The sequence below is a fragment of the Peromyscus leucopus genome, chromosome 4 (genome assembly GCF_004664715.2).
Source record: "Peromyscus leucopus breed LL Stock chromosome 4, UCI_PerLeu_2.1, whole genome shotgun sequence".
Taxonomy (NCBI): domain Eukaryota; kingdom Metazoa; phylum Chordata; class Mammalia; order Rodentia; family Cricetidae; genus Peromyscus; species Peromyscus leucopus.
Window position 1 is genome coordinate 85747933 of NC_051066.1, and position 27511 is coordinate 85775443.

The window sequence follows — 27511 nt, forward strand, 5'->3', positions numbered from 1 at the left end:
GAAGGGCTGGAGGGAAATTAAGAAAGGAGAGAAAGGATGTAGTTGTAGTATGGTCTCAAAAATTCTAATTGAAATACTTTAAGGAATAAAATGTAGACTTTATTTAATTCTTCAGTTGAGAAAAACCAAATGGCAAAGAAAGTATATTATATGGGAAGAATGCAAGACGAACACTGGGAACTAATAAAAAGTAACTAAAAGCTTAAAACAGCACATACGATTGATTGGAAAAGTACAAAAGGAAATAGTGAAAAATATTTTGTAGGTTGAAGTCAGCTTTCTGATTGAAGCAATTGAACCTGCAGTCAAAAGCAAGCTCTCTTACTTACTCTTAGATAAGAGTATAATTGTTAGAGAGTTAAATTAAAAGAAAGAGTACAATTAAAGAGTACAGTTGGATAAGAATACAGTTGATCCCCTGATATTAGCAGTTGACTATATTTCTGTCTGTAGGAATAATTCCATGGTCCACTCAGGATCTGAGATGAGTTCAGGGATTTGGTTGGACAGCAATCCACCTTCACAGCAATCTAGCACAGAGAACTCCATTACATCTCTTATCAAGCTCCATAAATGAAAACCAGAAGTCATCAGGACAATGATCATTGTGGTGGTATTTTATTTATGCTGAAATGTATTGATATTTTATTTGTGCTTTAATAAATACAGTTTGCCTGGAGTTCAGAAGAATAGGAACAGCCATTATAAATAAACAAAGAAGTTAGGCAATGGTAGCACATGCCTTTAATCCTATCACATGGCAGGCAAGAATCTGCCTGGATCTCTGTGTGTTCAAGGCCACACTGGAAACAGAACCAGGTGTGGTGGCACATGCCTTAAATTCTAACGCTAGTTAACCATGGAGGTCTGGAGGTCTGTACAGACAGAAAGAGACAGACCTAGGCAGGAAGAGGGAGTGATGTAGCTGGACAGAGCAAATCAGGTGGCAGAACAGCAAGGCATATAGGCGTGGGCAGAGAAGAAGTAACTTGCATTTGGAAGCTGCAGAGTTTGTGAGGTAAGGTTAGCTGTGACTTTCCCTATTTCCCTGAATCTCTCTCAGGTCTTTCACCCTTATATCTGGCTCTGTGCTTTTTATTTAATAAGACCATTTAGAAATTCATCTACAGATCATGTTATAAAGTATTGGAGACTTCTGCCCTGCAGAAGGCACAATACTGGACAGATCAGAGAGGTACAACCCTCCCTGGAACATGGGGGCAGTAGCTCAATACTGTTAGCCATCTTTCTTTTTGTAATTTTTTTTTATTTATTTATGTGTGTGTATTTGTGTATACATGAATGTGTAAGTATAGGTGCCTGCATAGTCCAAAGGTGTTAAGTCTCCTAGAATTAGAGTTATAGGTAATTATGAGCCATACAATGTAAGTTCTGGGCACTAAATTTGGTTTGCACTCTTTAATTGTTGAGCCATCTCCAGAACTGTGTTAAGAGTTGTTGCCTACCCAAGGGAGGCCTTTCCCCCTCTGAGGAGTGGATGGGGATGGGGTGGGATGGGGAGGAGGTGGGGGATGGGAGAAGAGAGGGAGGGGGAAGTGAGGTTGGTATGCCAAATGAAAAATAAATAAATAGTTATTAAATATTATGATTACTATTAAGTGCTAATACCATTTTCTGTGTTGAACTTTTGTTAAATCTTTATTATAAATATCTCTTTAATGTTTTGGGTAGATGACTAAAACTGTGAAGAGTGGGTCTTTGGGAGGCCCTTCCCTTAGGCCAGGCAGCTTAAGCAAGGGATTATATCCTGAATAATTCCTTTACTGGTAAGCAGATAGAATGACTTCATGAGAGTTCTGGTACTTTACCAATTAAGATTCCAAGGAAGCTGGGCATTGGTGGCACACGCCTTTAATCCCAGCACTCGGGAGGCAGAGGCAGGTAGATCTCTGTAAGTTCGAGGCCAACCTGTACTACAGAGTGAGTTCCAGGAAAGGTGCAAAGCTACACAGAAAAACCCTGTCTCAAAAAAAAACAAAAATAAATTTAATAAATAAATACTATTCCAGACTTAGGAACACTCTAGGCAAGACAAGACTCAGAGGTTCAGTCTGGTGGCTTAATGGGGGAGGTGGTTAGAGATTTGTGTCACATGCTTTGATAACTGATTTTATGATGGGATAATGAAGAATGAAATAGCAGCAGCAACTGTCATAGGAACTGCTAATTTGTCATTAACCTGCAGTTTCACTAGAAATAACCAAAATCATAATTTAAAAGATTAGTACCATCCTATAAACAGAAGGTTATTTTCCACCTAATGATCAATGAAATTTGTAAAATTGAAGTGACATAGATCTTTTAACTAGCAATATATACAACTTCCATGAATTGGAGAATGTTTATAGTCAAGAAGATTAGTTAGATCAGTGCGATTAGTTTAGTACCCTATAAATTAACATTCTAATAATGTAAAAATACTAAAATACCTACTGAAATTCATATACTAGCATTGTAGTCTCTTCATAGCATTTTTAATTTCTTTGTTTCTTAAAGTGTAAATTGCTGGATTCAGGAGAGGTGTGATGACTGCATAAAACACAGCAAGAAACTTGTCCACCCATGTTATGCTAACTGGCCACAGATAGATGAAGATACAGGGCCCAAAAAATAATACCACCACTGTGATATGAGCAGTGCAAGTAGAGAGAGCTTTGGATGCCCCATCCTTAGAGTGACGGCAGACAGTAATCAGGATATGAGAATAGGAGATCAGCAACAAAATGAAGCATAGAGCGGCTAGCACCCCACTGTCAGCATTTATCAAAATTTCTAGAACATAGATGTCCATGCAGGCTAACTTGAGGACCAATGGAATATCACAGAAAAAACTGTCTAATTCCCGGGATCCACAGAAGGGCAGATTTATAATTATAACCAGTTGGCTGATTGAATGCACAAAGCCAATGATCCATGATGTCATCACTAATCCAATGCACATATATCTGTTCATGATGCTGGCATAATGGAGTGGCTTACAGATGGCCACGTAACGGTCATAAGCCATTGACACAAGCAGTACCATCTCACCCCCTCCAAAGAAGTGTCCAAAGAAAATCTGACACATGCACCCTCCAAAGGAGATAGTCTTTTTTTCCTTGAGGAAGTCTGTGATCATCTTAGGTGTGGTGACTGAGGAAAGACAGAAGTCGATGAATGAGAGATTGGCCAACAGGAAGTACATAGGGGAATGAAGATGAAGGTCAATGATGATTATGAGTACAATAAATATGTTGCCCAAAATGGTGATTAAATAAAGTGATGAAAATATCACTAAGAAGAAGGCCTGGAGCTCCCAAGAGTCACAAAGCCCAAGAATAATGAATTCAGATACCTCAGACTGGTTTACTTCCTCCATTTAGTTCATTTCCAAATTAATCTAAAGGAAAATACACAGTATTAGATTCTGTGAATATCAAAGGATATAAATTAAAAGGACTTCTTAAATTCTTCTGATGGGTGTGATTTAACTTACTAATATTGGAAAAGATCTTGGCTTTTGAATATAACATTCCCTGTAGCATTCATATATATTGTGTCTTAGAAACTTTACTTTCATTTATTTACATGAATTAATTCTTGTATAAGGTTATAAGAAGAAATGTATGCTAATGAAAATGGCCATTGACAAAACAATGACATATTGTTCTGAAACACAAGTGAAATATAACTATGTAAAATGTAGAACTATTTTAGTAAATACAGTAATTAACATTTTCAAAATAGATTTTTGACATAGTTTTTAGAAGATGAAACACAGTGGAAAATAACCATACTTTGTAAGGATGTGATTAAATACTATATATGAAATGAAAAGAAAAACTTAAGAGAAAAGAAACAAAGTCAGGTGAGGCCAAAGGTAGGAATGAAGCTGAGCACATAAGTATATTAAAATGTACTTAACTTTTTTATTTCTTGAATTTTATCATATCACATTTGTGTAATCTTATCATTAAGTAAATAGTTATGAATGGCGATAGAAACATTAAAAAGAATGTGATCTGAATGAGGAACTATAATCAAATCAATACTACATACTTAAAATAAATGTGAATTTTTGAAAAAAATCTTTAGGAGCTACATGATAGGAAAATAAAGTTCTATATAAATTTAAAATATTAGAAGAATAGCTCTTTAGTGAATCTTAATAATTATATGATTAATGAATGCATGAATAAATAATTTAATAAAAAATGGAAGTAGTAATACTAGTTCCAATAACACTGTCAACATTGCTTCATAATAACAATAGTTAATTGCATATGAGAGTTGAAAACCCAGTGAAAAGTAAGACATTCAGCCATCTGTGATAAAGAAAAAGTTATGACTGTTGGAAAGAAACATTCGATGATAATGAATTTCAAAGATTATGGACTCTGTAAAAATTACTCAAATCCTAACGTATACCTAATTACAGTGAACCAGGAGGCCTAGTATTCAGAAAGAAAAAGATCTATTTTTAAAGTTTATTTGGGGATTGGAGAGAGGGCTCAATGGCTAAAAGCACTGGATGTTATTCCAGAACAGAGGACCTGGTTTCAATTCTCAGCACCCATATGACAGCTTATAATCATCTTTAACTCTAATTCCAAAGTATCCAATGCCCTCTTCTGGCCTACCAGGCACACATGAACTGCACAGACATACATATAGGGAACATACCCAAGAACATAAAATAAAATTAAAAAAAAAAAAAAAGCTGAGCAGTGGTGACACACTCCTTTAATCTCAACATTTGTGAGGCAGAGGTGGGTGGATCTCTGTGAGTTTAAGGCCAACCTAGTCTACAGAGTGAGTTTCAGGAGAGCCAGGGCTGTTACACAGAGAAACCCTGTCTTGAAAAAATAAAACAAAACAAGACAGAACAGAAGAACAGCAACAACAAAAAAATTCATTTGGCCAAATGTGATTTAAACAGGAAATACACTATTTGACATTAAGTTTTCATTAAAAACAAAATAGCCTCCGAGAAAATGAAATCTGGAAGTCAACATGAAGTTAAATGAAAACAGATTGTGGTAAATAACATGGATAGGCGGGTGTCAAGTTATTTCTGAGTTAGAAGACACTAAGTGTCTGAAACTGGGACAATATGGCTATGTAGTCACAGAATAGGATGGCTCCCTCATTTCTAACATGTTTGCAGTGTTCCTGCTGACTTTCACATGCCTTGGACTGAAAGGCCATAACTTTTAAAAGAGGTGTATGTTCCCTATATTCACCAAGGGAAGATATTTTGGGCTAGTGAGGGTAAAAGGCATATACAAATTTATGAGATTCCTTATGAGCAAACTAGAGAATTTTTATCACAAATCATTTTGAATTAAATGCTTTAAACATATTTCAATCAAGTCAGAAAGTAGAAAATTTATTTCTTCTTGTTTTTCCTCTCCCTCTACATTTTCATACCTCCCAACTCTGCCCCTTCCACTTTCCTTCTCTTTCTTTCTTGCCACTTTGCTTCTCTTTCTTCTTCCTCTTTACTTTCTCTGCCTCCTTTTGATATATCCCAATTTCAATAGATTTGCCAGACTTCATCAAATAACTCCCAATGACAATCTCTGTTTCCTTAAAATTGATGTTAGTTCATTATCTTCTATCAAAATTAGGAGATATCTTAGAATTTCATTTGTAAATTAAGACTGTGCTAAAACATTTTTAACCACAACTTCATAATAATGGTAAGATCTACATTCATTTCACAGCTGAAAAAAGTCAGCAGGTAAACTATAAAATAACACACTCTCTCTCTCTCATATAATTAATTAATAATCAGTTGTTTCTCCTCTGGAAATTTATTATTTTAGTCACCTTTCAGTGTATGCAAGAAATACCTTACTCCATGAAAACTATATATCCCAATGGTTCAGAATGGATTTTCTTCAACCAAGTTGCCCAGAGGATAGTCTTACCTAAGGCAAAATATTCTTCTTGATACTTATCTTCTTGATGCTTATGGAGAACACACATCTCAAGAAAGCTTGACAAAATCTTGATATTTCTGAAATATCTGTGGGAGTTCCAAATTCTGCCTATTAATATTTGTGATAAGATGGTATTAAAAATTGTAGAATTACCTTAAATATCCTAGAGATGGGGATTAAGAAGAAGTAAACAACTGTATATAGATCACATTTTATCAGAGAAACAATACCTGATCAAATGTATTTCCATGGATAAGTCATGGTCCATAGTTGTAATAGAACTCCAAAATAGTATCAAAGTGAGGCAAAACAACACATTTGCTACTGTGCCAAGGGTTCATGGAAAAGTTTAAGGTATATATTTAGTGCTGAGTAGCCTCTTGGGAAAGAAATTTTTTTCTATCTATATCATGTTCCTTTGAGACCTCGCAGTTTCAGAATTGAGAGTATGAGCAGGCAATGCTCATTGGTAAAGTCTGTTGTTAAAGTCAAGGAGAGTAAAGTGGGGATATGATACAAAGCTTTAGATGACAATGATTAAAATATTTCTTTCCTAAACATTTCTAAAAAGCCAATATATTAAAGGACTGAAGTGTTATTTCTCTGTATTTTCTACATGATTTTTGTCAAAAGGAGTGGATGACTATCTTTTAATTGGTCATCAATGTTTTCCATCATGCTTATATGAAAACAGCCAGAGAGAAGCAGAAAAACCTGTTCCCATCTCAAAAGTTTCTGTGCTGATATGAACAATGTACTGTGTATAATATATACAGCTTTAAAAATCTGTGTGAGCTGGATATATAGCTCAAGAGTAAAGCAGTTGTTCAAATACCAGCTCCACAAAAATAATTGTAAAAAGAACAACTAAATTATTAATACTGTCCTAAATAACAAAGAATAATAATGATATGTAAGAGCAACACATATTCTTATCACTGGGCCACCACTTGGGTCATGTCATTAAAAACAAACAAATAAAATAATATTTTTAAATGTTAAATATTTCTGAGTCTGGGTAACACTATGTGTTATTTCTTATTTCTTGGTCATATTTATGAATCTTTATATATGATTATATAACCTGTAGTACCTACAGAAAGCAAAACATAGGACGGAATTCAGGACTGGTACTATAAATCTAGCCAGCTACCAATGGTCAGTGAGGTCTTGGACACTAGAGAAGAACCTACTACTAGCACTTTCCAAAACCAGTGTAATTTCTAACTTCATTCTAAATACTCACCCTTGTATCCAGAGATAAGTGTAATTCCAACCCCTTATCAAATACACTTCTTTTTGTGGCAGATAAAGAGCAATTGGTCAAAATACAGAGAACAACACACCATGAGGTGCCCAAAATAATTACTACACCAAAGCCTCAAATAACATCAAGGAAGACTGAGCAGAAAGATTTTAAGAAAAAGAAGTCTAGGACTCCTGCTGTGAGTAGTGTCATCTGTATATAACAAGGGATCAGTAACTATTAAATCTCAACACTATGATCATCCAAAGAAGACATACATAAGGATACCAGTTGACATACTAGTGTGGACTAGAAAAGTCTCATAATCTCCACACCTAGATGAACAGTTACTAGCAATGAATGGCTGCTGTAAGAAGGAGATTCAATCTTAAACAGGAACAGGCCCTGGAATAGGTTTTCAATCCAAATTGGTTTTATATATATATATATATATATATATATATATATATATATATATATATGTATATATATATATGTGTGTGTGTGTGTGTGTGTGTGTGTATACCATATACATAAACAGGTATATCTATATGAAATATTAAGGGGACTCACCAGGTTGTATGTATGTGTGTGTACATATGTTGTGTGTATGTGTGTAACAAGAATAATGAAAGAAGAGGTCATAAATTTGAGAGTAAATAGGAGAAATCAAGAGGAGCTGGAGTAAAACATTATAAATATAGCACCAATAATGAAATCTCAAAAACTTAAATTAACCAAAAATAAGATGATCATGCTACCAGTGCCAGTTACATATCTAATCCAATCTTAATCAAATCTCCAGCAATATTTGTCAGAAAAATAAAAAAAAAATCTTTATAATATATAGTTTGACAATTGTATATATATATATATATATACATATATAGTAACAACTTTATGCATGCATACATACAGTGTATTCTGATTGTGTGTCGAGTTACAATTATGCCTGGATTCAATATCCAGTTACTCATTCTTCTCTTAATTATTCTTCTCTATGAGCCTCTTTTTCTTCTCTACTAATATCCCTTCTACATTCATGTCTCTGAGTTTTGTTTAAAAAAAATTGAAGTTCATATGGAACCACAAAATCCCTGGTATAGGTATCGCATTACAGATTTCAATTTGCTAAAGGGTCCTAGTAATTATAAAAAGCATGATACTGGCCCAAAAATAGACAGGTAGATTGAGGAACTCGAACAGAGGACGTACATATCAGTTCAGACAACTATAAAGGTGTCAAAAATACATACTGGAGAAGAGATAGCATTATAAGGGGTTAACTTCATGTTGAAGACTGAAATTAGATCTTATCTCTCATCTTGCACTGAGATTAACACCAAATGAATCAAGTATCTCAACTCTGAGACTTGTAGAGGAAAAAGTAAGGAGTACATGTCAAGATGTAGTAGTATAAATGCATATCTCAACAAGGCTTGGGACAATCAGATAATCAGGTCAAAAAAAACCTAAGACTTCATGTAAATAAAAGCCTTTGGTACGGTAAAGAAATCTGTCCATCAAGTGAAGACACACACTGAAGAATGGGTGAAATCTTCAAGTGTCTAGAATATACACTGAAGAAACTAAACACGAAAGAAACAAACAATACAATAAAAAGATTTAGCTGTGGAACTAAACAGATATCTCAAAAGAAGAAAAACAAATGGCTCATAGACACGGAAATGTGTTGATCATTGTTATCTATCAGGGAAAAGCAAATTGAAACTACTTGAAGATTCTGTATCACACCAGTCTGGACGACTATAAAAAAAAAAAAGACAACAAACGCCAGCAAAGATATGGGGAAAACTGAGCACTTTATCCAATGGTTGTGAGAGTGTAACTGCTTTCTGATTAGATTCCAGGTGCTCTACTCAAAAGTTACTGGAAACCTGTTCTAAAAGTCATGTGACTGGAGGGGTCATACACCCCACTGGGGATCCTACTGCTGCAGTTTTGCTACATGGTCATGTTGTCAAACTAAATATCTAAATATTTAAATCTACCATAGATTAGTGCTGCTCTCAATTTTGCTTAGAGAAACTTCTTTTTGCAGTGGGAAGCAGACACAAAGTATTAAGTATTAAGGCAACTCCACGTAGTTAAAAGGGAGGTTTATTTTGTGGGGTAACTCACAAGTAAAGAGATTGGTTACAGAGTCTGGGAAAGGTGAAGTGCAGTCCAGCGGTGTTTTCTAGAGAACTCTGCTCAGTCTACCTCCAGCACCCAGGATCCACAATCCAAGAGAGCCTGCACATCCAGATCTCGGGTCTTAAGGGCTCCTCTCTTGGCTCTGCCTCATAGACGTGACAGTTACCTGAAGCCTCAATGGGGTATTACTTCCAGGTCAAAGCTGGAACAGCTACCCACTACAATTAAGAATAAGTTTTTGTTGAGTGTTCTGCTGTAAATTAGATATCTAACTCCTACCAAGGCTCTTGGAGTGTTGTAGAACAGGGGACATAAGAACAGAAGAGTCAGAATATGGATAGGAATACTGTGAAACACCATCTTTTGGACATTACACGATTGTTGCCCTTATAAACTCACACTGATAAACTCAAGCATCAAGATCTACAAAGCCAGTCAATATTCCATTATAAACAATGGAGGGACTCATGAGGTCCCATGCCTATTTGAGGAGCTTTGGGTAGTTAGTGGAAGCTCTGGAGGAGAAGTCATTTTTCTTGAGTGGTGTAACTATTGATAAGTTACTCACAATGCAGTAAATAACCTCATAGCCATATGTATGCAAGCAACCCTAATTAAATGCAGAGTAGCATAAAAAATGAAATGAAACCAAGAAATTGGGAACTAAATTGCTCTTCCAGTATAAGCAAAGGTGTGATAAGACAGTTAATGTAATCAAAAAAGATTATATACATGTATGAAATTGCCAAAGAATTTAAAAATGAAAATAAATATCAAATACTAAATAAATAAAATGGGGCCTTAGTGCTGAGGTTGTAGCTCAGTAGCAGAATGTTTCACTAACACATGTGAGGAGTTCAGTTTCATCCTCAGTATCACAAAGTCAGTAATGATTCAATCAAAACTGCAGCCTTCTCAGGCATGGAGGCATAGGACTTTGATCACAGCACTCACAGCTGAAGCTGGACCAGAAACTAAAGGCTAGGCTGGGGTGAATAAGCATAGCAAAACTCTGCCTCCATAAACAAAAACAAGCAAACAAAAACACTATTCTTCCACATACCTGCCCCATTCCTTCTCTTGCTTTGCCTTATTTTATGTTGTACTTACTTACACCCAACAGATTATATAATTTATTCCCTCTGTAGAAGAAAAAGGAGGGCTTAAAACAATTTTCCAGTTAAGTTCTATCCATTTTGAAAATAATATTTTAATCAAACACTATTTAAGATAAATATTGAACTATTGAAAATAAATATTCAAAAACACTGACTTTTTTGTTTCTTTGGTTGGTTGGTTGGCGTGGGTTTGGGCTATGGTTTAGGAGACAGACTTGGCATGTAACACAGGATGGCTCCAATTTATTATGTCACCAGACTACCCTCATACTGACACTTTCTTGTAGATGTAACCAACCATCTTATTAAATAAGAAACACAGAACCAATGCAAAGAAGAAAGCCAAGAGGTCAGAGCTAAGAGCTAAAACCTTACCCTTCCTCCTGTGATGGTCCTACCTCTCTGAACCAGAGCTACTTCCTGTGTTTCTATCTTTTTATAGTGTTTCTGTTCTGCCTTCTCATTGGTTGTAAACCCAACTACATGACCACCTCATCACCGCCTGTCTGTATAGACCTCCAGGTTTTCTATGATTGGTATTGAGATTAAAGGCATGTGTATCCAATACTGGCTGTATCCCTGAACACAGAGAGACTTACCTAGCTCTGCCTACCAAGTGCTGGGATTACAAGTGTATGCCACCACTGTCCTGCTTTTCTATGGTTTGCTAATAGCTCTGACCCCCGGGCAGCTTTATTTATTAACATACAAATAACATTTTAATACAAATAAAATATCACCATACTTCCTCCCTCTACTTCCCAAGTGCTGAGACTACAGGCATGGGCCACCATATTCATCATCCAATACAGATAGACCGACAGACAGAAAAGTAGGTGAATCATCACAGCAACAATACATAGCAACCAAAAATGGAATAACTCACTATCATTTTTATGAGATGATGAGTGGATAAAGATGTAGATATATGTACATACAATGAAATAATATTCTAAGATGCAAAGGGACTATGTTGATATATGCCTGATTGTAACTGAACTTTGCATGCATTTTGCTAAGTTAAAGATACCAGATACAGAAATTTACCTGCTGTCTTGATTGCATTGATATAAAATAGTCACTATGTATAGGTATGTACAACAGAAAGTAAAATAGAATTTTGCAAGTGCTAGGAGGAGGGTTCTCAAAAGTGGGTGCTTGGTGGAAACCAGATTTCTTTTTAGTAGGTGGAAGTACATTCATATTTGAGGGGGACAACATGGTAAATGTGTTACTTGCAACAGAATTGTATAGCAAAAAGAATGCTTTTATGTTATGTTAATTTTATAACAATGAAATGAAAATTAAATTTTCTAACAAACAACTAGGAAAACCTGGAGAGATGTTCCAGCAGCTGAGAATGCTTACTGATCCTTCAGATATCCCAGGTTTGTCTCCCAGAACATATATGGTGCTTGACAACTGCCTATAGAGCAATGATTCTCAACCTGTGGATCACAGCCCCAACATGAGTTGCAAATCAGATATCATGCATATCAGATATTTATATTATAATTCATAACAGTAACAAAATTGTAGTTATGGATTAACAATGAAATAATTTTATGGCTGATGGTCACCAAATATGAGAAACTGTATTAAAGGGTTTGAGCACTAGGAAAGTTGAGAACCACTGCTCTAGAGGATCTGTCATTCTCTTCTGGCCTCTGTGGATATTTGTACTCACATCATGCACATTAACTCACACAGAAATATACACATAAAATAGTATATATTAAAATTTTAACAATAAAGAGCTAAACATATAGCCTTCATGAAGCCTTGAGTTTAATTTTTACTCCAATTAAAAAAAGAAAAAAAAACCTTATAAAAGATAAATGAGAATATATTAGGTACATTATCTCATCATACTCAAATCAGTTTGGATTTAAAATGTATTTTTCAAAATGATTTCTTGACTACTGATTCCTGTCATTTTGTCTAAGAATAGGTGTATAATTATCCTTTTGGTATGCTCATCTTTTCCTTTTTCTTCACTTAATACTAGGTAAATATACGCTTTGATTCAAAACAATGTTGTAATTAATAAACTAAATATTGATTTTAAAACCATCCAAGTTAGGTGTTATTTAGGCTACAAAATAGTAAAGTGGGGACAATAAACAGTACATTGTTTATAATACATATTAGTTAGCATTTGTGGCTAAAGATGGGTAGCATTTGTTCTGCTTGCTGAGCAGAATTTCTGGCATTCAGTAAGCCTCGCATTAACCAATGAATAAATACTATTGGACTGAATTCTTCACTAGAAACAAGAGCTCTAACCCAATCATTTGAAGATGAGTTTCAATCTTATTTATTCACATGATAAAGAATAACATTACACATTTATCTCATAAGTCTATTATAGAAAAATAGATCTATAAAAGCTGAGAAAGTTAAAATTAAAATAGGCATAAATTCTTACTTTCATGTTAAAACAATGATACAAAGGGAAGATGAACTGTCAAGAGACAACTGGGTTTGAATATTAGGTAATATTACCTTGATAATCTTTGTCTATATACGAAATGTATAGTTACATATAGAATATAATTATCAATTAATATTGATGATTTTAAAATGGAAACACTAATTGCATAAATTAACCTAAAACTTGGTGTCAGATATTCCCTAGAATACTCCTTGAATATATTTCTAGTGGAATTGGCTATCATGTCAGAAGACATAACGCTGACTCATAAAGTTTGTGACATTTGAGATTAGGTATAATGACATGACAATAAAAAGGGGAAAATTAGCAATATGGAAGGGGAAAATAGTAGAGGAAATATATGAGAGAGCATAATAAAGGAATTTAATATTATGTGTATATGAAAATGTCATTATTTAGTCCATTGTTTTATACAGTTAATATGTTGACATAAATAATTTAATGATAATGAATTAGTAGCTACATGGTTTTCAACAATTATTGGTCAAAATCATATATAAATTATACTATGCAATAAAATGTCAAGGGTTGCTTTTCTTTAAAAATACTTTGGTTTTTTTTTCCTTTCTCAGCAAACACTTATTAAAACAACTAGTATTTCCCTCTTTAAGGCCATGGGATTTTGAAGTACAATTCCCAGGGTAAATGGAATGGAGACTTAGGTCACCAGCCATCAGGTGGTCACCAATTGCTGTTGTCAGGTTATAGGTAGCTAGAGCATTGGTAAGAAGCATTAAACACGCAGTACCCAAGAGGAAGATACTTTCTAACAGGTAAAGTAATAGTGGAAATACAGCTTTCTAGTATTAGAGAATACTGGCAAGTAGACACTGATAGCATACTAAAGTTACTAAACACTAAACAAGCATCCATTCATGGTGGCGTTCCCAAAGCAAATATAGAAGTTGCATGCACTAGATAACCCTAGGTTTCATTTTGATTTTCAAAACAATTTTAGGGTCTGTATCATATTTTCTTAGAAACAAATGAAAATGTTAAAAAAAATATCTTGGAAAGTCCAGATTAAAGCAGGAAAAGTACCAATACACAGATTCTAAAGACTTGACCACCTCACAGAGAGAGATGTTCTTTACGTAGTGACTGCTGGGGGTTTCAAACAGTGAGCAGGTATAAGAAGACTCAAGAAATACTCCCTTCAGGTGCTATCTTTGGTTCTCTTGTTTTGCTTGTTGTGTACCTGAGCCTGGTCCTTCATCATAGTCTTAGAGTAGTAGGTCAATTTGAATGCAGCAACATACCAAGCCTTTTTATTTTAATTACTTCTGTTTTAGCCTTTATAGTGTTGTCTTGCTTTATTCTACCTTCTCTACCATTTCCTTTCTTTGTCCATGTCCCTTCCCCTCATCTCTTCTCCTTTAGTATCAGTCAAATAACTGATACATTTTAAAGAAAGTAGCAATGGACTGCTCATAAATGTGAGTTTTTATGTTCTCCATGAATCTGTTATTGAGGATACTCTTTGTAGAATGGCATATATTTTCTCGCATTTTAAACCTTTATTATAAATTTAAATGCTAGTTTGGATAAATCTGAAATCACTCCATTGAATTTACAGGTCTGTTCTTCTTGAACCTAGTATTTTGTATTTACAAATCCACTTTTGATCTTTTGCTGATCTATCTCTTCTGCCCTTCCAAATCTCTCCTATTCTTTCCATATAACACTGATATAAGATTCTTTTAGACCATTTAAGCAATACAATAAAATAGAAAGAAGTGAAAGCCACATGAAATCCCACCATTGAGCCCTCACCATTGATGGTGTTATTTGGTGTTTCTTCTTGAAGAATATTTAAATTCAAACATGTTTACAAGTAGCCATATTACTTTTTATACTTTCTTTTATTTTTCAGTTAAGTAGAAGTCCCTCTAGACTTGTATATGTAGAACTATTCAGGTGAGTTTTAATATTGTTTCCTTGTATGTATATATGAGATTAATACATTCATTATTTACACTTTTAAGCTATATTCTATCTGTGAATATATTTGCCACATGGCTAAAATTCACTCTAATAATAATGCCTACATTTTAAAAACTACTAAATGTCAATTTATAATACATATGCAATGTACAAAATGAGATTTCATCTTGAAGGCTTAAAAATATTGGGGATCTTTTGCTGATCTATCTCTTCTGCCCTTCCAAATCTCTCCTATTCTTTCCATATTGATTGGCAAAACAGGAAGAGAATGATGAATGGTGGATGTAAAAGCTGTTTGTCTTGTTTGCTGTATGTGTTGATTTTGTTATGAGTTCCCTATACAAATGGTACTATTTTTCCAAGCAGACACCTTTTTGGTAATATGTTGACAATCTTATGAGTATTTATATTCAGAATGAATGATGGCTATATTTTTTATACAATATTGTCAGTAAGAAAAATTTAAATATTTAGAAAATAAAAACAAGGGAGAAAAGAAATACACAATTTTTTAGCAGTACTTGGCTTACTTTTTTAAATTTCATGATTTAATTTAATTTTACATATCAGCCATGGATTCCCCTTTGTTAGGGCTTCTTTTTGTAAACTGAAACCTTTGTGGTTTAATAGAACATTTGATTCATCCACACAATTAAAACACATTGCTTATGTATATATTTTATAGCCAAGAATATCAGTATTTTAAATTTTTAAATGGCATTTAATTCCTTTAGAGTATTGATTATAGGTTCTATACAAAAAAAGTCTCTTCCCATTCACCTCAGTGATTGTCCTAGTATTTTGCTCAGTCTTGCTATATTTCACCTGGTGTTTACTGTATAAATTTCCATCTGTGTCCACATGGCAGGGCCTCCTCACATCACCTCTGCAGTGTTGCCCTTTGGTTATGGTACTTACCAGATATCTACAATGAACAGTGTGTCCATCCTGACTGCCTCAGTTCATTCTTAGAGTATCTTGGTTGTGAGCCTAGCCTTTAACGGCTGAGCTACCCCTCCAGCCCCATTCTTAGAGTATCTTAATGCAGGGAGCCAGGCATGAAGTAGAGTGATGATATGGAAATGACAGTCATACAGAGACTGGAGGTGACCTTGCTGGTGTCTGTAAAGTGGGGAGTGCAGATATAGGATGGTCAGTTATCTATTAGTCTGACACATGCAAACTCACTGCAACATGAGCTTACTGTTCCAGCTGAACTGGAGGCTGGCACCTCCAGGATCTGCTTCTCCCTGCACTGATACAAGCATGTGCCACCACACTCGACTTTCAAACAGGTGCTGGGTGTCTAAACTTAGGTTGTGACGGTTGCACGGCAAGTCTCTTGCTCAGAGAGTCATCGCTGCAGCCCTATTTCTGTTTCATATCTGAATGATTGTTTGGGATCAACTAAAATTCACGATGGGTAGCAAATATGGTTTGCAGGTTTCATTTGTTACAGCTTGGTGTGAATAATTCATCAGCTCCCAAACACTGTATATTTCTCCACTTGTGCTACAGCAGATTACTTGGAGTCCTCCTTTCTATTTTTGTATATGACCATTTGAAAGTAGTAATTATGATCAGGCTACTGCTTAGTAAACTTCCCAAACTTATCATGGGTTTCAGTGAAAAATGAAATTCTAATATAGATCTAAGATTATGTCTAGCCTGCCCTCCATTCTAATCTTCATCACTATTCTCCTCACCTATTTGTCTACCTATCTGGGATTCTTTGTGTGAACCAGTTCCAAAGGTTGGAGTTCTCCACGTTCTCTTGAGTAGTAACAAGGCTATTATCAGTAAGTGAATACCACTGTGATGAGTCACATAGCTGAGATACTACAATCCTCTTCCTACAATGTATTGTAAGAGTAGATGTTGCAATTTACTTAGCTCCCGAGGAACTAACAGTCCATTTTTCACATGAATTTGACCTAGTTCTGGCAGAAAACTATCGACTATTTGTTGGACAGAAAAATGATTTAAGGAATTTTCAAAATGCTTTCTGGTGATAATAAAAACTTATTTAGATTTAGTTCAGTCAGAAAATACTCTGAATTGTTTTTTAAACTATATATTGATAACAAATTCTTTTTAAAACACCTTGGTTTTCTGTTCCTTAGGTAACAGCAAAAAGAGTAAATGCTTAAAATAAATTACACAGAGGTGTCTGAATTTGTGTTTCTGGGACTTTCAACATCTAGACCAATACAACATTTCTTCCTTGCCTTCTCTATGGTGTTTTATGTAGCCATTGTCCTGGGAAACACCCTTGTTGTGCTTACAGTGGCCTTTGACCCACATTTACATTCCCCTATGTACTTTCTTTTGGGAAACCTCTCATTCATTGATTTATGTCTTTCCACCTTAACTGTTCCCAAAATGATTTCTGACCTGTACTCTGGGCACAATACCATCTCATTCCAGGGCTGTGTCTTCCAGATATTTGTCCTTCATGTTCTAGGGGGATCTGAGATGGTGTTGCTGATAGCCATGGCCTGGGACAGATATGTGGCCATATGCAAGCCCCTCCACTACCTGACCATCATGAGCCCACAGACTTGCCTTTTGCTTCTTTCTGGTGCTTGGATCATTGGGTTCCTTCATTCAGTGGCCCAGTTAGCTTTTGTTGTCCATTTGAGATTTTGCGGTCCTAATAAGATAGATAGTTTTTACTGTGATCTTCCTCAGTTTATCAAACTGGCCTGCACAGAGCCCCACAAAATGCAGTTCATGGTTACTGCCAATAGTGGGTTTATTTCCGTAGGCACCTTCTTCTTATTGATTATCTCCTACATTGCTATCCTTCTCACTGTAAGGAAACATTCGTCAGGTGATTTGTCCAAGGCCCTCTCTACACTTTCTGCTCACATCTCTGTGGTGGTTCTGTTCTTTGGGCCATGCATCATTGTGTACATGTGGCCATTTCCTACTTTTCCAGTGGATAAATTTCTTGCCATTTTGGACTTCCTGATTACGCCCATCCTGAACCCTGCCATTTACACACTGAGGAACAAAGACATGAAGGTGGCAATGAGGAGAATGATTACTCAGCTATTCAATCTGAGGAAAATATCCTAATCTACAGAAGTACAAAATGCATCTTTGACTACTCTCCTATAAGCATAGCTGAAGACTGCTGTGTTGAGACAATTTATTTTCCTTTATTCAACAGTTTAAAACTATTAGATAGTTTATTTCAAGTTATCCGACAATAATGGCATACTTAATTAGAGTTGATTATTCATTTTGTGCTGACTATACTTTTATTATCCATAGAAAAGCTAAAAAGAAACTAATAAATTTCCACCCGTAGTTGATATCTTCCTATCTCTCTTGAGGAAAAAAAGAAATTTGTATCTCATAACATTTATATTTTGCCAAGCAAAGTATGTTCACTTTATATGCTGATTCAGGATGGTTAGTACTTTTTTTTACATTATACTATCAGTTTGAAAGAAATGTAATGTGTTGAATAAATTCTGAAAATATCTTATATTCTAAGAAATTGGAGCTTTTGCTGGACTTCACAGCCAAAGTTCATAGTACACCTTGAAGTCACTTAATTTGTGACCTCTAATCTACTGTGTACTCAAACTGTTTAACCTGGATTTGAGAGAACGTTGTAATAATCATCCTTACTTACCTTGGGCTTCCATGTAAACAACTTTTGTAACCCAAGCTGCAATCTCAAACTGTGTGTTTTTCAAGCCCCTGGCCCAGATATGTGTATCACTTGCTGAAAGCAACAAATAAGAAGTGGAAAGTATCTTCCTAAAAATCAACCATAAAGGCTGAAAGCAAACATTTTTGGTTATTGGATGATAATCAATGATGTTTGTTTTCTGGTTGAGTTGGGATCAGTTGGAGCCACTGACTTAATCCTTTGTAAAACTCTGTTAAAAAAATACTGTAAACTATTCCATGTAATGGTTTCTCTGCTGTTCATAAATAGACAGCAAGTTCTTTTGTTACATATGACAACAGTGTGATGGTTTCTCTGCTGTTCATAAATAGACAGCGAGGTCTTTTGTTACATATGACAATAACATCACACACAGACAGATACCACTCACACACATAGCTCATAACACACACACACACACACACACACACACACACAGGGTAGACACCAAGATACAGTGACAAACATGCTACAAGAAAGCTTTTATGCAGGCACAGAATCAGACTCAAATGACAAAGGAAAGAAAACTCAGAGAACATACAATAGAGAATTCAACTCTGGACTCATTTTTGTTTAAATAACTCTAAAATAAAATACTTTTATTTCTTTCCTTAAAACAACACTGATGCATTTTGGTATCTCAGATCTAATCCCTAATGCTTTATAATCCGCACACTAAAGAAGATTGCATCCCCTCCTCCAGAAACCACTAACCTCCAATAGCCTGTCTGTGAGGTCGCTTCCACAATACTTGATGTTGGTGGCCCCAGTCCCGTGCAGTTCTTATGCAGATAACCACAACTGCAGTGAGTTCATGAGTGCAAGAGCTGTGCCATGTTCAGATATGCCTGTGTGTTGCACACCTCCCAATCTTCTGACTTCATTCTTTCTGCCCCCTTTTCTGCACTGCTCCCTGATGTTTGGAGAGGGATATGTGGGTGTTACATATAGGACTGAGCATTCTACAATCACTTCTTTGTAGCACTTTAGCCATCTATGGGTTTCTGTATTTACTTTCCCTGACCCATACCTCCACCACTATTTTATCTAGTACCCACTGAGATTAATATAGATAATATATTTAAGCTTTGTTAAAGCTTACCTGAGTTTTAAAATAAACATAGAACTTATTCCTTAATAAAAATCGTAATAAGGTAAATGGTAGCTTATATTCCCCTCCCAGAATACAATATTAAGTTCATTCTGTAATTCTACAAATGAAACTTTTTTCTAATTACTACAGATTTAACAATGTACAAACCTACTTTATATAATAAATTCTATTTGACCATCCTGTATTCTTGGGAAACAAGTCTATTTCCAATTAATTTATACTTTCACAAATATACAGTAATGTAAAATAATGTAAAAGAAATCCATTCTAACTTTTGCCTTCCTGTTTACTTTAAATATAGATACATGAAATAGCATGACAGGGTCAGAGTTAAAAAGGTTTATTTTGCAATGATTCCTTTGCCCTGTGAAGTTACTGTGACTCATGGTCCCATAACTGAGGGTGAGAAGCATTTCAGTCCAAATCAGCCACAGGGTTACCATAATCTCAGGAAGTATCATAGGACTAGATGGAAATGGTTTCTGAAACTTTTGACCTTAAAGAGAAATCTTAACCTAAAGTTTAAAAATAATTTCCAGAGTTGGAAAGATGACTCAGTGGTTAATAACACACTCTGCCCTTGAAGAGGATCAGAATATGTATTCAATGACCTCTTCTAGCTTCTCTGCATACCTGCACACATTTATCATACACACAATCACACACAGAGACACAGACACACACACACAGACACACACACATAAATCTTAATGTTATTCTATGTCTTTTCTGTAGAATGTAATCATTTAGAGACTTCTAGTCACCCAAAGATTTTTTATAAGACATTTAATAAGATTATCAGAAATCCACAGTCTCCATACTGGCCTGCATTTATGTCAACCAGCAAAAGATATGATTTTTATTACTCATTCATGTTCCAACATATTTGTAATAAATCACTTAGCATATTTAAATGAACTCATAACTATCTAATTTTTACCGTGTTCATTCCATTTTTCATTTTAATCTTAGTTTAACTAATCACAGCATATTTATATAATTTTGTGATCTATGGCTCAAATAGCAAATTGAATCTTCCAATAAGACCACAGAAGGCCCTTTCCAGAAAATGTCATACACATATGCAGTGGTTGCATTCATTTTTTATGAAGTAATTATTACTTTATGACTTTCAGTCATTTTACCCATAGGCATGGTTGGATCTCACATTTTGGTCAATGTGTAAATATATTTAAGAAGTTTGTATTTTTCAAGTGAATGCATATATTGTCATTTATTTTCATAAATGTCATGCTTTTATTATATTTTAATTATATCGTGTATGTTTTTAAGTGGCAATGATAGACTAAATATATTTCTTTTCGGACTTAAATTTCTTGAGGCTAACATATCTATGGTCTTCAAATGATTCTTTCTTTGTTACTTTCTTCCAAACATTATTGCTGGATTAAATCATCTCTACTTACCAAATGTTTTTGGACCATAGCCTTTGTAGGTTTCCTTCCTTTTATTAATCTTTAATATTTCATGTATAATCTGAAGTTATTGGATTAAAGTACAGTAATTCTGTTACAATATTTTATAAATAATCAATATTTGGATTTATATAGTAGCAATTGTTTAGCAAACTAACTCATTTATGAGTTGTGGTTGAGCTGGGGTCCAGCAATGTTAGAACCCTTGCATAAATTGTTCAAAGCTCTGTGTTCAATCTGTGGTCTGCAAAAATAATTACAATAAATAAATGAGTTAAATAGTCAATAAAATTTATTGAAGTAATATCTTAAATAACATTGTGCTTATGTCTTTCAGGGTTCTATGTGATATGCTCTAGGACTTAATTCATCAAGACTTTCAGTAGGAGAGCTAAGCAATGCTATTTGATGTTAATTGGAAACACATTAAAATTAATCAGAACATGGGGGAAAACAATGCAATCACTTTTCATTTTCAACATGGGAAAATATGAAGACAGGAAACCAAAAGCTGCAACAGTAGGTACACAAATTAAACAGTAGAAATTGTTTGGTAGTAAAACCTGTGAATTGGAAAATGTATGTCAAGAGCAGAAATCTGTGGTATGACTGTTTTGTGTGTCTTGGAGAATGGTGAAGATATATATTAATAGATTTGGTAGGATTACATGACAATAAGTTCATGTTTTCAGATTAACTTAAAGCTGAAAAAAGACTTGTTCATGAGTATACAATATTTGACTTTGGACATTTTACTCTGGGATCCAAAACTACCTCTACAGTTAAATAATTTAATAGTTAGTTACTAACTAAACTGTGTATCATGATGCTGAAAATACTAAACAGGACTTAATGTGCATGAGTTATACCAAATATTAAGGGTTAGCATAGGAGAACCCATCACTATACAAAATAAAAAGTATGGAGAAATGTTGTAGGCAACTTTGGGGAAAACAGATCAAGAAAATATCAGAATGAGGGCCGGGTGGTGGTGCCGCACGCCTTTAATCCCAGCACTTGGGAGGCAGAGCCAGGCAGATCTCTGTGAGTTCAAGGCCAGCCTGGGCTACCAAGTGAGTTCCAAGAAAGGCGCAAAGTTACACAGAGAAACCCTGTCTCAAAAAACCAGAAAAAAAAATGTCAGAATGAATTTAGTTGCCATTAACAGAAAGCTCTGTTTGTAACAAATCATAAAGAGTAGAGTTTCATTTTCACATATCACTAGAAGAAACCTCCATAAATAACTGATGGCTTTGGTGAAGTTGTTCAACATGCACACTGAGTGCTGGGATTGTTCAAGTTTCCACTGAGCTGCATGTAAGACATGGGCTTTGTGCATCATAGCTGCTGCACTCTTAATAGCAAAAACACTAACTACACTAATAAGACTATGAGCAAAGTAACACTTTGTCCATATGAAGGTCTTTTTCCCTATTGAGAGGGAATGACTTTCAGGAAATATGCTGACTTGACATTGCATGCCCAATTTTCAATGAACAATAGAAATATCATTACATGTTAAAAAAAAAAAAGCAGACCTCAGGTTCCTTATGTGAGATAAGGCTGTAATCATTTAAAAACTGGGGTTGGGGATCATAACAGGATAGAAATCAAGTGGTAATAAGAACTTCATGAAGCCAATAAGCCAAAGGTTTAGAAATATACAAAAATTAATAAAACCAGGACTGAATCCTGTAGAGATATACAGTAAAACAGTAAATGAAAACCAATTGCTATAGGGAATATCCAGAATAGAGTTTCTCTCAAGTAACAAGGTACCTATGGCAAGTGGGGTGGTAGGACTGACTGAACAGCTAGGGTTGGTAAGGGATGGCTGACAAGAGAGAAGTGTAATTATAGGGGACACCAGTTCAGATATTTTTATCTTAAATGGGTTTATAATAGCTATAGGACACAGAAGTTGAAGGAAGTTTGATTGAAGGGTTTGGGGAAACCTGCAGTATATTTCAAAGTATCAAATCAAAATAGCATAGTACTGTAGTCAAAAACATGAATACGTTATCTCAATTACTAAATGTAAGTCCTGGACCTGACTCTATCCTTCTGCAACCTTGGGAATTGTTCTTAACATACAAATCTGGATAAAGAGTGTAGAACATATACAGGATTTTACATGGTATAGAGAATTGATGGGCTTGCTAAATATCTCTGCACAAAAAAGTACATAATAAATGCTACGTATTAACATGTAATTTTTAAACTAATAATATGTTTACTTTTACAGCCACTGAATGTCAATGCTTAAGCAGAGCCATGAAAAAACTGTCATAAGCTAAACGTTTTAAAAATCATCTCAATGTTAGTGGGTAACCTCCACAATAAGTTGTATAGAAAAAGCAAAACATACACATGTAGGTCATGAATTATAAAAAAAATAAACTACAAGAAAACAGTCATACAATTTATGCCATTGGCACAGGCATAAATTTTTATAGGATTCCAAAACTGCTCTGCAGTGAAAAAAAAAAAAACTGATGAAAGAGAAGTAAATGAAAAGCTTATACAGGACAAAGAAAAAAGAAAAATAGCCAAACAGAAAGACAAACAATGGAATGATATAAACATTCATCTGTAAGATTTAAGAAAATCAAAATGCTAAATCCACCCCTGACAAAAGAAGCAAACCTATTTAAAAATCAATGGGCAATGAGAATGAATGTCACTTCTGAAGAAAATCAATATAGATGCCCAAATGATCTACAGAAAAATATTCACTACTGGGGATGGAGAGATGGTCCAATGGAAAAGACTATCTACTGTTTTTACAGAGAACCCACATTTAATTCCAAGCATTCACAAAGTAGCTCAAAGTCTGCAGTAACTCCAGTCCCAGAGGACTCAATGTCATCTTCTGATCACAATGTGCATTGCAAATACATGGTGCCCATATAGATATGCAGGCAAAAAAACTCATACTCATTAAAAAGGAAATAAATATTTAAAATTCTGTGTTAAGATTGTAAGCCATAAGAGAAATACAAATCAAAACTACAATAAAACCACAGTATCATCTATTAGAAAAGCTACTACTAAAACCCAAAAGAAACTAATGTTCATCAAAAGTAGGGTAAAAGTTCAGGTTTATTCACTTTTGATGGGAATGTTCACGTAGCAGTTATATGGAATCATAGAAGTTTCTCAAAAAGTTATAATAGAGTTGCCATATTTATCCACTGTTTTACTATGAGTTGTATCTTAAGGATATAATTTCAGCATACCAAAGAGATACATGCTTGTCCATACTTATGACTGTACTATTTATAGTAGCTTGCACATTGAAAAAAAACCAACATATAATTAAATATTAGCCATACGAAGAAAGGAATCATGTCATTCACAGCACAATAGATAAAAGTGCAAGGCGCTGTGTTAAAGGAAATGACAGAGAGAGAAAACATGTCCAAGTTCTTGCCATGGTGGAAAATGTTAACAAACTCAACATGACTGTATAGTGACTGATCAATAGTGGTTTGGGAATGGGAATGTGCGTGGGTAGAAAATGCTGAAAAGGTAGATCTAATACCTGTGCATATCACCTGAATGTACTCAAAACACAATGTGGCTACAAATGAATATAACTAATGCATGTCAACCAAAATATGGCAGTAATTTTACAAAAACAAATACAGATGAAATGTGATTAAATATAATTTTGAGCCTAAATCTCCATTTCACCAGTGAAACAAATTCACAAAAGAATAATTTGAAAAATAGTCCAAGAGCATAATATATGAATATTCCCTGACACTTGAAGTAATTAGACATTGAAAATATCTAGGGAAGAGTTCAGAGAACATATTTAGATATACTGCAAGGCAAATCTACCACAACAAAATGTCTGGTCCTAGAATAAAAAGGATGAACCCCATTTGTCTCTATATATTACATTTATGTTTGTATTTTTCATTTACTTATCCTTTTGCTATCTGACTCAGAGTTTTTTCTCTTGATTTAAAATTCAGAGAATAAAGGAGCCCCATAAGTGGAAAATATGCAATTGTAGCATTGGCTGCAATTTTTCATCATTTCCTAACATCAAGTGATTTGAAAGTGCTCACACCAATGGATCAATTAAATGACTCCATGGTTTCTGAATTTGTGCTTCTAGGACTCTCTAGTTCTTGGGAAACTAAAGTTTTTCTCATGCTGACATTCTCTATGGTCTACTTAGGAATCATTCTTGGAAATCTCTTCATTGTCATTTTAGTAATTGCTGACTCTCACTTACATTCTCCTATGTACTTCCTGTTGGACAACCTGTCTTTGAATGATGTGTGGGTTCCCTCCACCACTGTTCCCAAGATGATCTCAGGTCTTCTGAAAGAATGGAAAGTAATTTCTTTCCACAGTTGCATGACTCAGATCTGTTTTATTCACATTATGGGAGGAGTGGAGATGCTGCTGCTCATAGCCATGGCATTTGACAGGTACACAGCCATCTGTAAGCCTCTGCACTACTTGAGCATCATGAACCCTAAAATATGCATTTCATTTGTAATTGCTGGCTGGGTCACTGGTGTGATCCATGTCCTGTTCCAGTTCTCTTTTGTGATAAACCTGCCTTTTTGTGGACCTAACAAAGTAGACAGCTTTTACTGTGACTTCCCTTGGATCATACAACTTGCATGCACTGATGGAGACAAGTTTGAGTTTGTTGTTGCAGCCAACAGTGGCTTCATGAGCATGGGAACCTTCTTCGTGCTTCTCCTCTCCTATGTCTTTATTTTAGTCACAGTCTGGAAGAGGTCTTTAGGGGACTTGTCAAAGCACTTGTCACTTTGTCTGCACACATCACTGTGGTTGTTCTTTTTTTCACTCTGTGCATTTCTCTAAGTGTGGCCTTTCCCCACATCCTCTGTTGACAAATACCTGTTCATTGCTGACTTTGCTATCACCCCTGCCCTGAATCCTGTCATCTATACATTGAGGAATAAGATATAAGGGTAGCAATCAAAACATTATGCAAAAGAGTTAGTTTTGACAGATATTGTTGATTAAATCTGGTGTGGGAGCTCTAAAAGTGTACATCCAACTGTATATTGGAAGGTTCCACTGAGGCACATGCTAGTTAACCTTGCCAATTGCACATGTTATCTCCCTCACAACATATATCCATTCCTACACAATTAATGCCTTGCTTCTCTTCCTTTGAGAAATTAGAATACATCAATATGTACTTCTTTTTAAAAAAAGCACTATGTCCTTTGCTCTACAAAAGCTTCTCAGTTTCAAGAGGTCCCATTGATTGATTGTTTTTCTCAGTGTCTGCGCTACTGGTGTTATATTTAGGAAGTGATCTCCTATGCCAATGCGTTCAAGACTACTTCCTACTTTCTCTTCTAGCAGGTTCAGAGTAGCTGGATTTATGTTGAGATCTTTGATCCACTTGGACTTAAGTTTTGTGCACGGTGACAGATATGGATCTATTTGCAGCCTTCTACACGTTGATATCCAGTTATGCCAGCACCATTTGTTGAAGATGCTTTCTTTTTTCCATTGTACACTTTTGGCTTCTTTGTCAAAAATTATATGTCCATAGGTGTGTGGGTTAATGTCAGGGTCTTCAATTCGATTCCATTGGTCCACATGTCGGTTTTTATGCCAATACCAAACTGTTTTTATTACTGTAACTCTATAGTAGAGCTTGAAGTCAGGGATTGTGATGCCTCCAGAAGTTGTTTTATTGTACAGGTTGCTTTTAGCTATCCTGGGTTTTTTGTTTTTCCATATGAAGTTGAGTATTATTCTTTCCAGGTCTGTGAAGAATTGTGTTGGTATTTTGATGGGGATTGCATTGAATCTGTAAATTGCTTTTGGTAAGATTGCCATTTTTACTATGTTAACCCTGCCTATCCATGAGCATGGGAGATCTTTCCATTTTCTGACATCTTCTTCAATTTCTTTTTTCAGGGACTTAAAGTTCTTGTCATATAGGTCCTTCACTTGCTTGGTTAGTGTTACCCCAAGGTATTTTATGTCATTTTTGGCTATTGTAAATGGTGATGTATCTCTGATTGCCTTCTCAGCTTCTTTGTCCATTGTATATAGGAGGGATACTGATTTTTTTGAGTTGATCTTGCATCCTGCTATGTTGCTGAAGGTGTTTATAAGCTTTATCAATTCCTGGGTGGAATCTTTGGGGTCACTCAAGTATACTATCATGTCATCTGCAAATAGGGAAAGCTTGACTTCTTCCTTTCCAATTTGAATCCCCTTAATCTCCTTATGTTGTCTTATTGCTCTGGCTAGAACTTCAAGTACTATATTGAATAAGTATGGGGAGAGTGGACAGCCTTGTCTCGTTCCTGATTTTAGTGGAATTGCTGTGAGTTTCTCTCCATTTAATTTGATGTTGGCTGTTGGTTTGCTATATATTGCCTTTATTATGTT

The 27511-nt window shown here is 35.1% G+C and overlaps 2 protein-coding genes and 1 pseudogene across 2 annotated transcripts; 2 read left to right on the forward strand and 1 right to left on the reverse strand.

Annotated features, from left to right (window-relative positions):
- Positions 1-2467: 2467 nt before the first annotated feature.
- LOC114688282 (olfactory receptor 4K3-like) lies at positions 2468-3388 on the reverse strand. Its single transcript, XM_028862899.1, is given in 1 exon segment — positions 2468-3388. A coding segment is annotated over 1 exon segment (921 nt).
- Positions 3389-17007: 13619 nt separating this feature from the next.
- On the forward strand, positions 17008-17946 carry LOC114688283 (olfactory receptor 4F6-like). Its single transcript, XM_028862900.1, has one exon. It carries the CDS (start codon positions 17008-17010, stop codon positions 17944-17946), a length of 939 nt encoding a protein of 312 aa, XP_028718733.1.
- Positions 17947-25183: 7237 nt separating this feature from the next.
- On the forward strand, positions 25184-26115 carry LOC114688280 (annotated as a pseudogene).
- Positions 26116-27511: the final 1396 nt, after the last annotated feature.